The sequence below is a fragment of the Podarcis pityusensis genome (assembly GCF_964106645.2).
Source record: "Podarcis pityusensis genome assembly, chromosome: 14".
Lineage (NCBI taxonomy): Eukaryota > Metazoa > Chordata > Lepidosauria > Squamata > Lacertidae > Podarcis > Podarcis pityusensis.
Genome location: NC_138039.1, coordinates 39,484,879 through 39,497,212, shown reverse-complemented (window position 1 = coordinate 39,497,212; position 12,334 = coordinate 39,484,879). Strand labels below are relative to the sequence as shown.

The following is a 12,334-nucleotide window of genomic DNA, read 5'->3' as shown; positions in this document are numbered from 1 at the left end:
AGCTAAGCAAACAGGCGTTTTTAATTCAGGTGGCCAATTTTATTTTATTTTTTTTTAATCTATGGTTGGCCTGAAATGAACCGAGACTGAGAGATAACAGCTGGCCAACGGCCACCAAGAGAGTTAATGGCCAAGCTTATGTCTTGGAAAGAGGATTTGTATTATTGGAAATGAGGACTGAATACTTGGCATGGGGATTTTTACAGTTCCTGCAGCAGCTGCAAAAAAAGGAATAGGAAAAACAACCACGAGGATTGATTCTTTTACTTGTGAGTAAATTGCAGCCGGTCAAGTCTAAATTTAAATGGTGACAGATAAAATACTGATTATCTGTTCTATTCTAAAAAAGAAAATACAGTGGCAACATGGTTGTCAAATGTAATCCGTTCTGGAAGACTGTTTGACTTCCAAAACATTCGACAACCAAGGTGCAAAGGGTGGTCAGCAAAGTCAATGGAGAAAATTGAAAAAAAGAAATGGAGTGGAAGCCTTTTGACTTCCAAGGTGTGTTAAAAAACGGAAGCATTTACTTCCGGGTTTTCGGCGTTCAGGTTCCGAAACGTTCGGTTTCTGAGAAGCTCAAAAACTGAGGTACCACTCTATTGTTGTTGTTTAGTCATTTAGTCATGTCTGACTCTTTGTGACTCCATGGACCAGAGCACACCAGGCACTCCTGTCTTCCACTGCCTCCCACAGTTTGGTCAAACTCATGCTGGTAGCTTCGAGAACACTGCCCAACCATCTCGTCCTCTGTTGTCCCCTTCTCCTTGTGCCCTCCACCTTTCCCAACATCAGGGTCTTTTCCAGGGAGTCTTCTCTTCTCATGAGATGGCCAAAGTAGTGGAGCCTCAGCTTCAGGATCTGTCCTTCCAGTGAGCACTCAGGGCTGATTTCCTTCAGAATGGATAGGTTTGATCTTCTTGCAGTCCATGGGACTCTCAAGAGTCTCCTCCAGCACCATAATTCAAAAGCATCAATTCTTTGGTGATCAGCCTTCTTTATGGTCCAGCTTTCACTTCCATACATCACTACTGGGAAAACCATAGCTTTTACTATACGGACCTTTGTTGGCAAGGTGATGTCTCTACTTTCTTCTCCTACATCCCCCCCCCCCAAAAGGCCTACTTCCAGTTTTGCCTCTCACTGTAATATAAGGCATCCCCCCCAAAATAAGACCTCCCCGATAATAAGGCCTCCCCCGAACATAGGGCCTCCCCGGAATACCCTGTTTTCCCGAAAGCAAGACATCCCCTGAAAATAAGACCTAGCACATCTTTGGGAGCAAAAATTAATATAAGACACTGTCTTATTTTCGGGAAAACAGGGTAGCTGTTCCCCATCCAGTATTTCCTAGCTTCTACCTTCTGAACTATGTCCCTCTGCAAACCACTGTTCCAAATCTATACTGTCTTCCTGCTCCTGGGAAGTTTCAGGATCCTGATCAGGAACAAGGGGAGGGGGAGGCTCCCACCATTCCTCCTCAGAGCACTCCTCCTCAGCACTGTCCCTGACACCTGGTCTCCATGTCCGGGGTCATCTAGGACAGCTTGTCTATAGCTCAGCTCTGACTGGGGAAATGATATTAGATCATGCTTACAACTCTTCGGGGTCTGCAGGTAGGGATGGATGAACCTACCAATTTCCGTTTCTCATTTTTCCGCTCTTAAACTCAGTTCTCCACATTTCCACAGAAATATGTGATTTTTTAAAAAGCTCCTTGTGAAAATTCACCAGCATTTTATGCGAATTTCTCTTAACATACACATTACTAAATTCGTTTTGAATTATAAACACATTTCTGCAAGCAATTTCTCCTAATAACGATCTTTGAAAGTTACTTCAGTGTATATATTTTTTTGCAATGTCTATATCTTTATGCACATTTTCAGCCGATGTATGCATTTTTGTACCCATTGTTGGCTGGAGAAACAGAGAAGTGCAAATTTCAAAAGATAATTGTGTATCCCTTCATGTATTGGTTAAACACATATGAATTAGGTGGTTCCCATTAAGATGCAAACCAAACTGAGTTTATCCCTTGTCCCTAGCCGAATGCTCAGGACAGTTGCACCAGAGTACAGAATTGCTTGAATTTAAATGTGTTATTTAGCATGGTGATTCTGCTGGCACTGCAAACCTGTTTGCCCCTTGCCATGACTTGCAAAGTCAGAATAAGTGATGAAAATTATACAGATCTTTTTGAAATGAAGTAATGCAGTAAAATATAAACTATATGATGACAAGTAAGCAAGTCCATGCTTCATATGACTTGCAGAGTTCAGCTGTTCTTGGTGCAAATGCACACAGCCCCTAGACATATGCAGAGTCAGAGTTTTCCTAATCAGACAAGTTGCTTAGAGGTGAACCAAAGTTTCAAAAACAGCTGATCAGTCAAGTTGCTTAAAGGTGAACCAAAGTTTCAAAGCCAGCAGATGGCATAGAGGGGGACCTTTAGAGTTAACCTTGAGCCAATAATTAATTACCTAAGTTGGGGCTATCTGAGTTGAATGGCCTAGAATTTTTAGGAATCTTAATGGTCCAAATCCTTTATTTAAATTTTCTTTTCAACTGATGCCAGTTTTAGTAATAAAAAAAGAGGATTCTCTCAATTGAATTCCATTAACCCAGTCTTAGCAGATGTCTGAGTGCACCATTGAATTGGGGCTATAATATTCCACTGGGGGAGCGGGGAAATTTAATTTAGACTTGACATAAATGTGCATTTCTGTACAAGACATAAATATCACAAGTGTGTTTTCACCCATGGAGGCTCTTGCTTTAATTAAACATAAACCCTGTGATGGACAGAACGCTCATTTATTTTACTAATGCCTCTTCTTTATTTGCTGGAGGCAGAGCGATCAGAGGGACAGTGGGACGCAATGAATAGGGTGTGCGAGAACTTGGGAGACCTGGCTGAAATTCCTTCTGAGCCATGAAGATTGAGAGGTGAACTTCAGCCAGTCACTCTTTCTCTCTTAGAGCTCAAGGGAGGACCCACATAGAGTGCATTGCAGTAATCCAGTCTTTAGGTCACCCATGCCTGAGCTACTGAGGGCAAACTTTCCTGGTCCGAGAACAGTCATAGCTGTTATACCAGCCACAGTTGATAAAGAAACACTTTTGGACATTGAGGCTACTTGGAACTCCAGCTGGGTTCAGAAGCAGCCACAGACTATATACAGTGGTACCTCGGGTTACAGACGCTTCAGGTTACAGACTCCACTAACCCAGAAATAGTACCTCGGGTTAGGAACTTTGCTTCTGGATGAGAAAGGCGGCGTGGCAGCAGCAGGAGGCCCCATTAGCTAAAGTGGTGCTTCAGGTTAAGAACAGTTTCAGGTTAAGAACGGACCTCCAGAACGAATTAAGTTTTTAACCCAAGGTACCACTGTACTTCCTATTTCAGGAGGAGTTCAACCCCAGCCAGGGCAGGCAACTGACCAATTTCTCAAATGTGGTATCGACTCACCGACAGTACCTGTGCCTGAAACAGTTTCTTACAATTCTAAATATGCCACCAGGCCTTAAAAGTTTGGGGAACCTTAGCATAAGCTCTCATGGACTGGAGTCCACTACATCAGATGCATGAAGCGTTATCCTAAACTGACAGGTATAATGCTCATATGCAGGGTTTTGGACTGTGAAAAATATATAAATTAGGACCCCCATCATTCAGCCCGATGAGATCCAGTGCTGAAGGCCTTCTGGCGGTTCCCTCATTGCGAGAAGTGAGGTTACAGGGAACCAGACAGAGGGCCTTCTTGGTAATGGCACCCGCCCTGTGGAACGCCCTCCCTTCAGATGTGAAGGAAATAAGCAGCTATCCTATCTTTAAAAGACATCTGAAGGCAGCCCTGTTTATGGAAGTTTTTAATATTTAATGCTGTATTGTTTTTAACACTTGATTGGAAGCCACCCAGAGTGGCTGGGGAAACCCAGCCAGATGGGCGGGGTATAAATAATAATAATAATAATAATAATAATAATAATAATAATAATTATTATTATTATTAGGTCTGAGGGAAAGTAAATGTATGCATTCCAGGCAGTGATAATTACATGAAAGCTTACGTGTTTGCAAAATGATTACAGTGGTACCTCGGGTTACATACGCTTCAGGTTACATACGCTTCAGGTTACATACTCCGCTAACCCAGAAATAGTGCTTCAGGTTAAGAACTTTGCTTCAGGATGAGAACAGAAATCGTGCTCCAGCAGCGCGGCAGCAGCAGGAGACCCCATTAGCTAAAGTGGTGCTTCAGGTTAAGAACAGTTTCAGGTTAAGTACGGACCTCCAGAACAAATTAAGTACTTAACCCGAGGTAGCACTGTACAGTCGTACCTTGTTTGTCGAACGCCTTGGCACTTGTCCGTTTTGGCTTCTGAATGCCGCAAACCCGGAAGTGGGTGTTCCAATTTGCGAAGGTCCTTTGGAAGCCAGATGTCTGACTCGGCTTCGGTGGGTTCCGATTGAGTGCAGGAAGCCCCTGCAGCCAATCAGAAGCTGCACCTTGGTTTTCAAACATTTTTGGAAGTTGAACGGACTTCCGGAATGGATTTCGTTCGACAGCCAAGGTATGACTGTACAAGTTCACAAAGGAGGACTGCTGTCTACTGTACGTACTGTTAAGTGCCAGATTCCAGCTGCATGCCACCCTTATTAAATGTTAAAGTTCACTCATTGTGCAAAAATGCACAGTAAACATTCCAAAGGTTCATGGCAGATCAAGAGGAAAGCAATTTCCCCAGGTGGGGGCAATGTTTAAACTTTTGGAACTATCTGATCTGGAAAAGGTTATCAAGCTGTCCTGAATCATCATTTCAGGGATGGCTCTAGATTAGGGGTGGGCAAGTTTGTCATTTTTTGTTTCTCCCCATTTCTCATTTTTCCCAATCTTACGTCCTGTTTCCCCACATTTGCACAACTGTTTGTGATTTTTAAAAAGCCCTCCTTAAAATTCATCCACATAATTGTGTGAATTTCCCCCTAATAGACACATTTTTGTATGCAATTTCTCCTGATGTACACATTTTTGGAAACCGAAGTCCTCTAATATAATGCAATTTTGTGTTATTTTTTCATGAATATATGCATTTTTATGCACGCTTTCCCCCAATATATGCATTTTTGCACACGTAAGGGGTGTGCCTACAGCCACAGAACCGTTCTCAATCCAGGCGTATCCTGCCATCAATATGGAAAGGAAAACCCCACACTCACTCTCCAATAGGAACCATGCTCTAAACATGCAAGAGTCAGGAATAGCCAGAGCAGTACTCATTTGCTTAGAAGAGGGGTGCTTAGCCAGAAGGCTACCAAGAGAACCTCCCCCTTCTGCAGTTTCCAGCAACTGGTAATCAGAATCGTTGCTGCCACCGGCCATGGAGTTTTCTAACTGCAAGGAACCTATTAACAAGCAATCTATGCCCACATTCACATCATGCATTTAAAGTGCTATGATCCCACTTGAAACAGTTATGGCTTCCCCCAAAGAACTGTGGGAGCCAGTGGCATAGCATAGGTCGCCAGGGCCCGGGGCAAGGTGCAAAAGGGGTGAGGGGCTATGGCTCAGCTGTAGCACGCCTACAGGAAGCTCCACCAGTCTGGCCTAGGAGCCAAGGCACTGTGAGAGGAAATATGACAGCCATCTTCAAATATCAAAAAGATTGTCACATGGAAGATGGAGCAAGCTTGTTTTCTCCTGCTCCAGAGGGTAGGACTCAGAACAATGGATTCAAGTTACAGGAAATGTAACTAAGCATCAGGAAGAACTTTCTGACACTAGTTGAAGAGAGATTCCAACAGGTACAACAATATACAGTGGTACCTTGGTTCTCAAACACCTTGGTATTCAAACAACTTGGAACCCAAACACTGCAAACCCGGAAGTAAGTGTTCCGGTTTGTGAATTTTTTTGGAAGCTGAATGTGCTCCATTTTTAGTGTTACGCCTCCAATTTGAGTGCCACTCTTCCGTTTAGAGTGTTATGCTGAGGTCTGTCTGCTTTTGCTATTTATTTTGCATTTTTGTTTTTGCGGCTCTTTTTTGTTTTTGTGACTGTGTGGAACCCAGTTCAGCTATTGATTGATTGTGTGACTGCAGTACATTGTTTATTGCTTTCATTTTATGGATCAATGGTCTCATTAGATAGTAAAATTCATGTTAAACTGCTGTTTCAGGGGTTGTTTTTAAATTGGAACAGATTAATCCATTTTGCATTACTTTCTATGGGAAAGCACACCTTGGTTTTGGAACACTTTGAAATGGACTTCCGGAACGGATTAAGTTTGAGAACCAAGGTACCACTGTAATTCTGTATTTGGCTTCCTGTGTGATAAATACAATATCAACATAAAATCTACTTAAGAGGTACATAAGGCCTCTTGATAGAGGTACATAAAGCTATTGATGCTGAAGGTCTATGTTGTAAACTTATAGCAATAGCTCAAAGACTTCCAAAGTCTACGCTTCACAAGGAATACTTCTCTTCATACTTCAGCAAAAACTAATGGATAATGTGCCTAATGTTCCTGTTGCTCAGTCTAAGGATTCTTCTCACACTTCCAGTGTTGGTGGCATGTGGGGAACGCAGTTTCTCAAAGCTCAAGCTTATAAAAACTTACACTCAGCGACGTTGCAAAAGAGACCAGTTGGCTTGGCAAGTATATCAGTTGAGCATACTCAAATATCAGCACTTTGACCTGAAGAAATTGCTGACAAAATTTGAATATTTGAAAAGGAAAAGGTTTTGATGTCCCTGAATTTGAAACTTTTAAGAGATTTGAATTTTAACATCACAATGGACAAGAGTATTCAAAAAGTGATTTGTGTGCTAAAACATTTTCTTTTGTATTTGAGAAAGATCATCAAATATTGCTGTGTTTCACATTCTTGCAATTTAAAATAAATGTAGCAATTTCAAGCTTTTTGCTTTTCTTTTTTTATCTTCAAGTATGTTGCTTTTCAAAAGGGAAGTTAGAATTTTCGGGGGGTGAGGAGGGGTGGGTGCAAGGAGCCTTGCCTAGGACACAAAATAGCAATCAATCCTTCTTCACAGGAAACTTTGGGAACTGTAGTTCTGGGAGGAGAATAGTAGTCCCCTAACAACTCTCAGCTATCTTAACCAAACAACAGTTCCCAAAATTCTTTGGGGGAAGCCATGACTGTTTAAACTGGTGTGATAAATGTACAGTCATACCTCATGTTGCGTTAGGTTCATGTTGCGTCTTTTCGGCTTGCAAACGTGGCAGACCCAGAACTTCCAGTGTGGTGTAGTGGAGAGTGTGGAGAGTCAGTGTGGAGAGCCAGTGTGGTGTAGTGGTTAAGAGCGGTGGTCTCGTAATCTGGGGAATTGGGTTCGCTTCCCTGCTCCTCCACATGCAGCTGCTGGGTGACCTTGGGCTAGTCACACTTCTTTGAAGTCTCTCAGCCCCACTCACTTCACAGAGTGTTTGTTGTGGGGGAGGAAGGGAAAGGAGAATGTTAGCCGCTTTGAGACTCCTGAAGGGGAGTGAAGGGCGGGATATCAAATCCAAACTCTTCTGTACATTTATCACACCAGTGTATAATTCCGGGTTTCACCGCGCGCTTCGTGCATGTGCAGAAGCACTCTATCACGCTCCGCGCTTTCGCAGAAGTGCCACTCTAGTTGCGGGCTTTTTGGGGTGCAAATGGTACCCCGAAACAGATTGTGTCCACAACTAGAGGTACCACTGTATAGTGCAGATGCAGCCTAGGTCAGGTGTCAACGTTGGCTTCTGTTATTGGTACCACAGCACTTTATTGTGTGAATGTGACCTATGAATGTTTACTCAGAACTAAGTACCATGATAAAGGGACGAGGGTGGCGCTGTGGGTTAAACCACAGAGCCTAGGACTTGCCGATCAGAAGGTCGGCGGTTCAAATCCCATTGTTCAGTCCCTGCTCCTGCCAACCTAGCAGTTCGAAAGCACGTCAAAGTGCAAGTAGATAAATAGGTACCGCTCTGGCGGGAAGGTAAATGGCATTTCCATGTGCTGCTCTGGTTTGCCAGAAGCGGCTTAGTCATGCTGGCCACATGACCCGGAAGCTGTACACCGGCTCCCTTGGCCAATAAAGCGAGATGAGCGCCGTAACCCCAGAGTCGGTCACGACTGGACCTAATGGTCAGGGGTCCCTTTACCTTTTAAAGTACCATGACAGGCTTTATCCAATGCTAACCCTATTTAGAGCAGACCCACTGAAATTAACAAAGCTAAGGCTGCCATGTCTCTTAACTTCAACGGGTCTAGTTTTTGCAGGGCTAGCACTGGCTACACATCCTATTAAAGGGGCTTATATTCCCGGGCACAGGCCAGCAGGCTCCCTCATACATTTTTAAGTAGGGAAACATTCCAGAGAATTGCATCCTCCATGTGGAGTCAAGTGGTGCAGTCCGGGGGTGGGTGGGGGGCGAGTGTGGGGGGTGCTCTACCACTTCCTTTTGCTGCACGGTGCAACAGATCCAGCCACGGAAAACAAGAGATCTCCCCGTACCCCACATCCCCGTGGCTTTCTTAGAAAAGAGTGAGGGGCGGATCTGAATGGTCGTCTTTAACCCTCTTCCCCATTCATCCCTGCCAGAGAGGCGCCCCTGGAAGCTATAAAAGGCAACGGAGGCGCCTTGGCCGGACGCCGCTTGCTAATTTGGGGCTCTCGCCCACCGCCTCCCTCCGCCCCATCGCTTTGGGCCAGCCAATCGCGAGGCGGCAGCTGCTATAAAGGGTCGCGGCCGCCCCACTGCCTCTCGCTTTTCGCTGTTTAGGTTAGGCGTGCTGTGTGTTCCCCGGAGGGGACGAGAGAGGGATCATTCCTGTCGCCAGAGCCGCGGAGAGAGAGGGATGCTGCGCGTCCGGTGCTTGCGAGGAGGGAGCCGGGGAGCCGAAGCCGTGCATTACATCGGGTCCAGGGTAGGTGCGGAGACCCCGGTGCGCGCGATCTTAAACCCAGAATGATCTGGGCGCTCGGATGGCTCGCTCTGGGCAAGGGGAGGAAAGAACAGTTCTCCAAGGATCGAGGCCGTGCGCTCTATTTATATGGGTGCAACTGCAACAAAAGTATATTTTAATTTTTTTTTTTTTTTAAAAACAACCCCGTCTCACTTTGCGCCATGAAAACGTGCTAGAATTTGCAATGAAATGTTTCTCTCACTTGGGACGGTGTTAATAAATTAACATTCGACTACTTTCTAGGCAAGGCAAGCCCCCTAAACAGTATTTTAAACCAGAACTTAATTTGGGAGGAAGAAGGACATGATTGGGGGGGAAAGTGAATCTGTGCATGTGCAGAGTGCATTCCTCTCGCCGCTGGACGCTGCTTGCTCATCAGAGCAGGACTTACGGAGTGAGAGCGTGACTTTGCTGAGGCTTGGAGACGCTTTTTCTTCTCCTTTTCGGAAAGGGGCCGGGCTATGATTAACAGCTTCTCTTAATTCTTCTTTCTAGGGACTGGAAGGAGTGTGCGTGTCTTGAGAGAAAAGTGGAATCTGGCAAAAAGTCAGGACTGAATGTTTGGAATTTCCAACGCAAGCACATTCTTGCTTTTGAAATTTGCATTGGAGAGCTACCCTTGCTGAATATGAATTTTTAAGACCATATATTTAACTTTCGGGTTTAAATGCCTTAAAAAAACCCCAAGGCAATGCTTCCATTTTTATAGAACTATTTCCATAACTCAACTTCTCCAACATTCCATAATTTGGGTGTGTGTGTGAATGGTTTAAATTAAAATATTGCTTACAAGTTTGGGAAGCAAATCCGAATTCACTTGAAACTCTTCCCCTCCCCCGTCCCATTGTCCAAATTGCTTCCAGCTATTAATTTACTCATCTCTGGCCCTTTGTAGGGTTTAAAATATATATTTTTTAACCTGATGCTTATGTGTGCATAAAAGAAAAAACAGCTTGTGAAGATTGCCTAATTTCTTCTTCTTGAGCTGATGATCACATTGCACTAACCTTAACCAAGCCAGTCTCTGCTCGCACTGCAATCCTTGCAATAATCATAATTGCAAGAGTCGGAGCTTCATATTCTGTGGAGTTGTGTATATGTCCGGATTGCATATGCAGGGCAGGTGAGAGAGACAGAGGGGCTGCAGGTGTGTTTTAAAGCGGCTGATTGGGCATGGGGTTCGGTACCAGCTGAACAGCATCATGTATGCTACTTTTACAAAATAATGCATACCTTTTGTGTGCATATATGTACCATTTCACAATGTCAGGGACTGTAAGCTTTAAAAATGGTCAAAGTGGTGGAAGGGGGTGGTCCTCATACAGGCTGAGTTATATGCTTCCTGGCTGCATCTGAGGAATTACCGTATTTTTCGCTCTATAACACGCACCCGACCATAACACGCACATAGTTTTTAGAGGAGGAAAATCCGTAGGCATGCCACCCGTAGGCATTCCCTCCATAACACGCACAGACATTTCCCCTTACTTTCTAGGAGGAAAAAAGTGAGTGTTATGGTGCAAAAAATACGGTAATACTTTTTGTGGTTGGATGGATGGATGGATGATTCCAGTATGAAAGTGTGACCATGTGCTGTATCCAAATACACAAATTTGTGGCAAGAGCATTCCCATTACCATGCATGTAGGAGGTGAGAGGGGAAAATGTGTACAGTGGTACCTCGGGTTAAGTACTTAATTCGTTCCGGAGGTCCGTTCTTAACCTGAAACTGTGCTTAACCTGAAGCACCACTTTAGCTAATGGGGCCTCCTGCTGCCGCCGCCGCGCCGCTGGAGCCCGATTTCTGTTCTTATCCTGAAGCAAAGTTCTTAACCTGAAGCACTACTTCTGGGTTAGTGGAGTGTGTAACCTGAAGCGTATGTAACCTGAGGTACCACTGTACTGATAAATTGGGGAGAAAACTTACCTTTCTCTGGATTGCTAGGTTTCTCACACAATTACTGCAAACAAGCATCTTGCATATCCTTAACCAAAGCAACATAATCCCGGTATTATCAACCCAGCAGCGGACCCTGGGGTCTTAAACTTCAGCGGCAAAATTCAGTGCCCCCCCCATTCTACATCATAGTTGCGGCACCCCCCCAAGTCCCCATGCCTCGTGCAATCGAACTGCTCACGCTCCCCTAAATCCGTGTCTGATCAACCCCTTTCCATACTGCTTTCTCGTGGCAAAACATGCATTGCTAAACAGTAATTTGCTAATTAAGTGTGTGTGTTGTTGGACCCTAGAAAGCAAACCTTTAATTCAGCGGTGGTGGTGATGGGGTCTGTCTTGATTGAAATATGAAGGAAGGAGGATTAAACTATCGAATGGAGCTGTGAAATGGTGGGTGTGACACAGAGGGTGCTGAAATGGAGAGGGAAAGGTTGGGAAGCCACCCTGAATATATATAATATACAGTAAAGGTTCCTTTCCTCCTGGCTGCAACTCAGTGGTACAGAATCTGCTTTGCACACATATTCACCTCCTAGTATCTCCAGGTAGAGCTGGGAGAAAATCTTGTTTGAAACCCTCGATTGGCTACTGCCAATCAACATAGACAATGTTGAGCAAGGTGGACCCAATGGCCTGACAGCTTCCTGTGTTCCTCTGTTGCTTCCTAGGCCCCTGTCTTGTCATGTAGAATCATAGAATTGTAGAGCTGGTAAAGGTAAAGGGACCCCTGACCATTAGGTCCAGTCGTGACCGACTCTGGGGTTGTGGTGCTCATCTCGCTTTATTGGCCGAGGGAGCCTGCGTACAGCTTCCGGGTCATGTGGCCAGCCTGACTAAGCCGCTTCTGGCGAACCAGAGCAGTGCATGGAAACGCCGTTTACCTTCCCGCTGGAGCAGTACCTATTTATCTACTTGCACTTTGATGTGCTTTCAAACTGCTAGGTTGACAGGAGCAGGGACTGAGCAACAGGAGCTCACCCCGTCGTGGGGATTCGAACCACCGACGTTCTGATTAGCAAATCCTAGGCTCTGTGGAAGCCTCACTGGAAGTGACCCCAAATGTCATCTAGTCAAACCCCCTGCAGAGCAGGAATCTCAAATAGAACATACATGGCAGGTGGCCATCTTGGTAAAGCTGCTTTGGGCACAGTTAGTGGAAAGGCAGGTATGGATCTTTTCAAATAAGCAATGATGGGTGTTATTTTGTAAATCCGATTTGACTAAGAATGCCCAGTAGGTACGTGATGTGAACACGCTCAACTGTCTCCTTCTGCGCTTTTGTGTGTACAGTGGTACCTTCAGTTCCTGAACGGCTTAGTTGTCAAACAACTCAGCTCCTGAACACCACAAACCCGGAAGTAAGTGTTCCAGTTTGTGAACGTTTTTTGGAAGCCCAACGTTTTTTG

General features: G+C 44.8%; 1 protein-coding gene and 1 long non-coding RNA gene across 3 annotated transcripts in view; one reads left to right on the top strand and one right to left on the bottom strand.

The window, feature by feature from the left end:
* Positions 1–12,334, bottom strand: part of LOC308462757 — a 226,437-nt gene that overhangs the window by 115,866 nt on the left and 98,237 nt on the right. The gene's annotated exons all lie outside the window — the stretch shown is intronic.
* Positions 8,784–12,334, top strand: part of GATM (glycine amidinotransferase) — a 33,161-nt gene continuing 29,610 nt past the window's right edge. For both annotated transcript variants that reach the window (XR_013979244.1, XM_080980493.1), the window contains exon 1: positions 8,784–8,932. Coding sequence is in view for 1 of the 2 variants with exons in the window: in XM_080980493.1 (XP_080836619.1) it covers positions 8,864–8,932 (69 nt within the window). In the remaining variant the exon portion in view is untranslated. The remainder of the gene's footprint in view (positions 8,933–12,334) is intronic.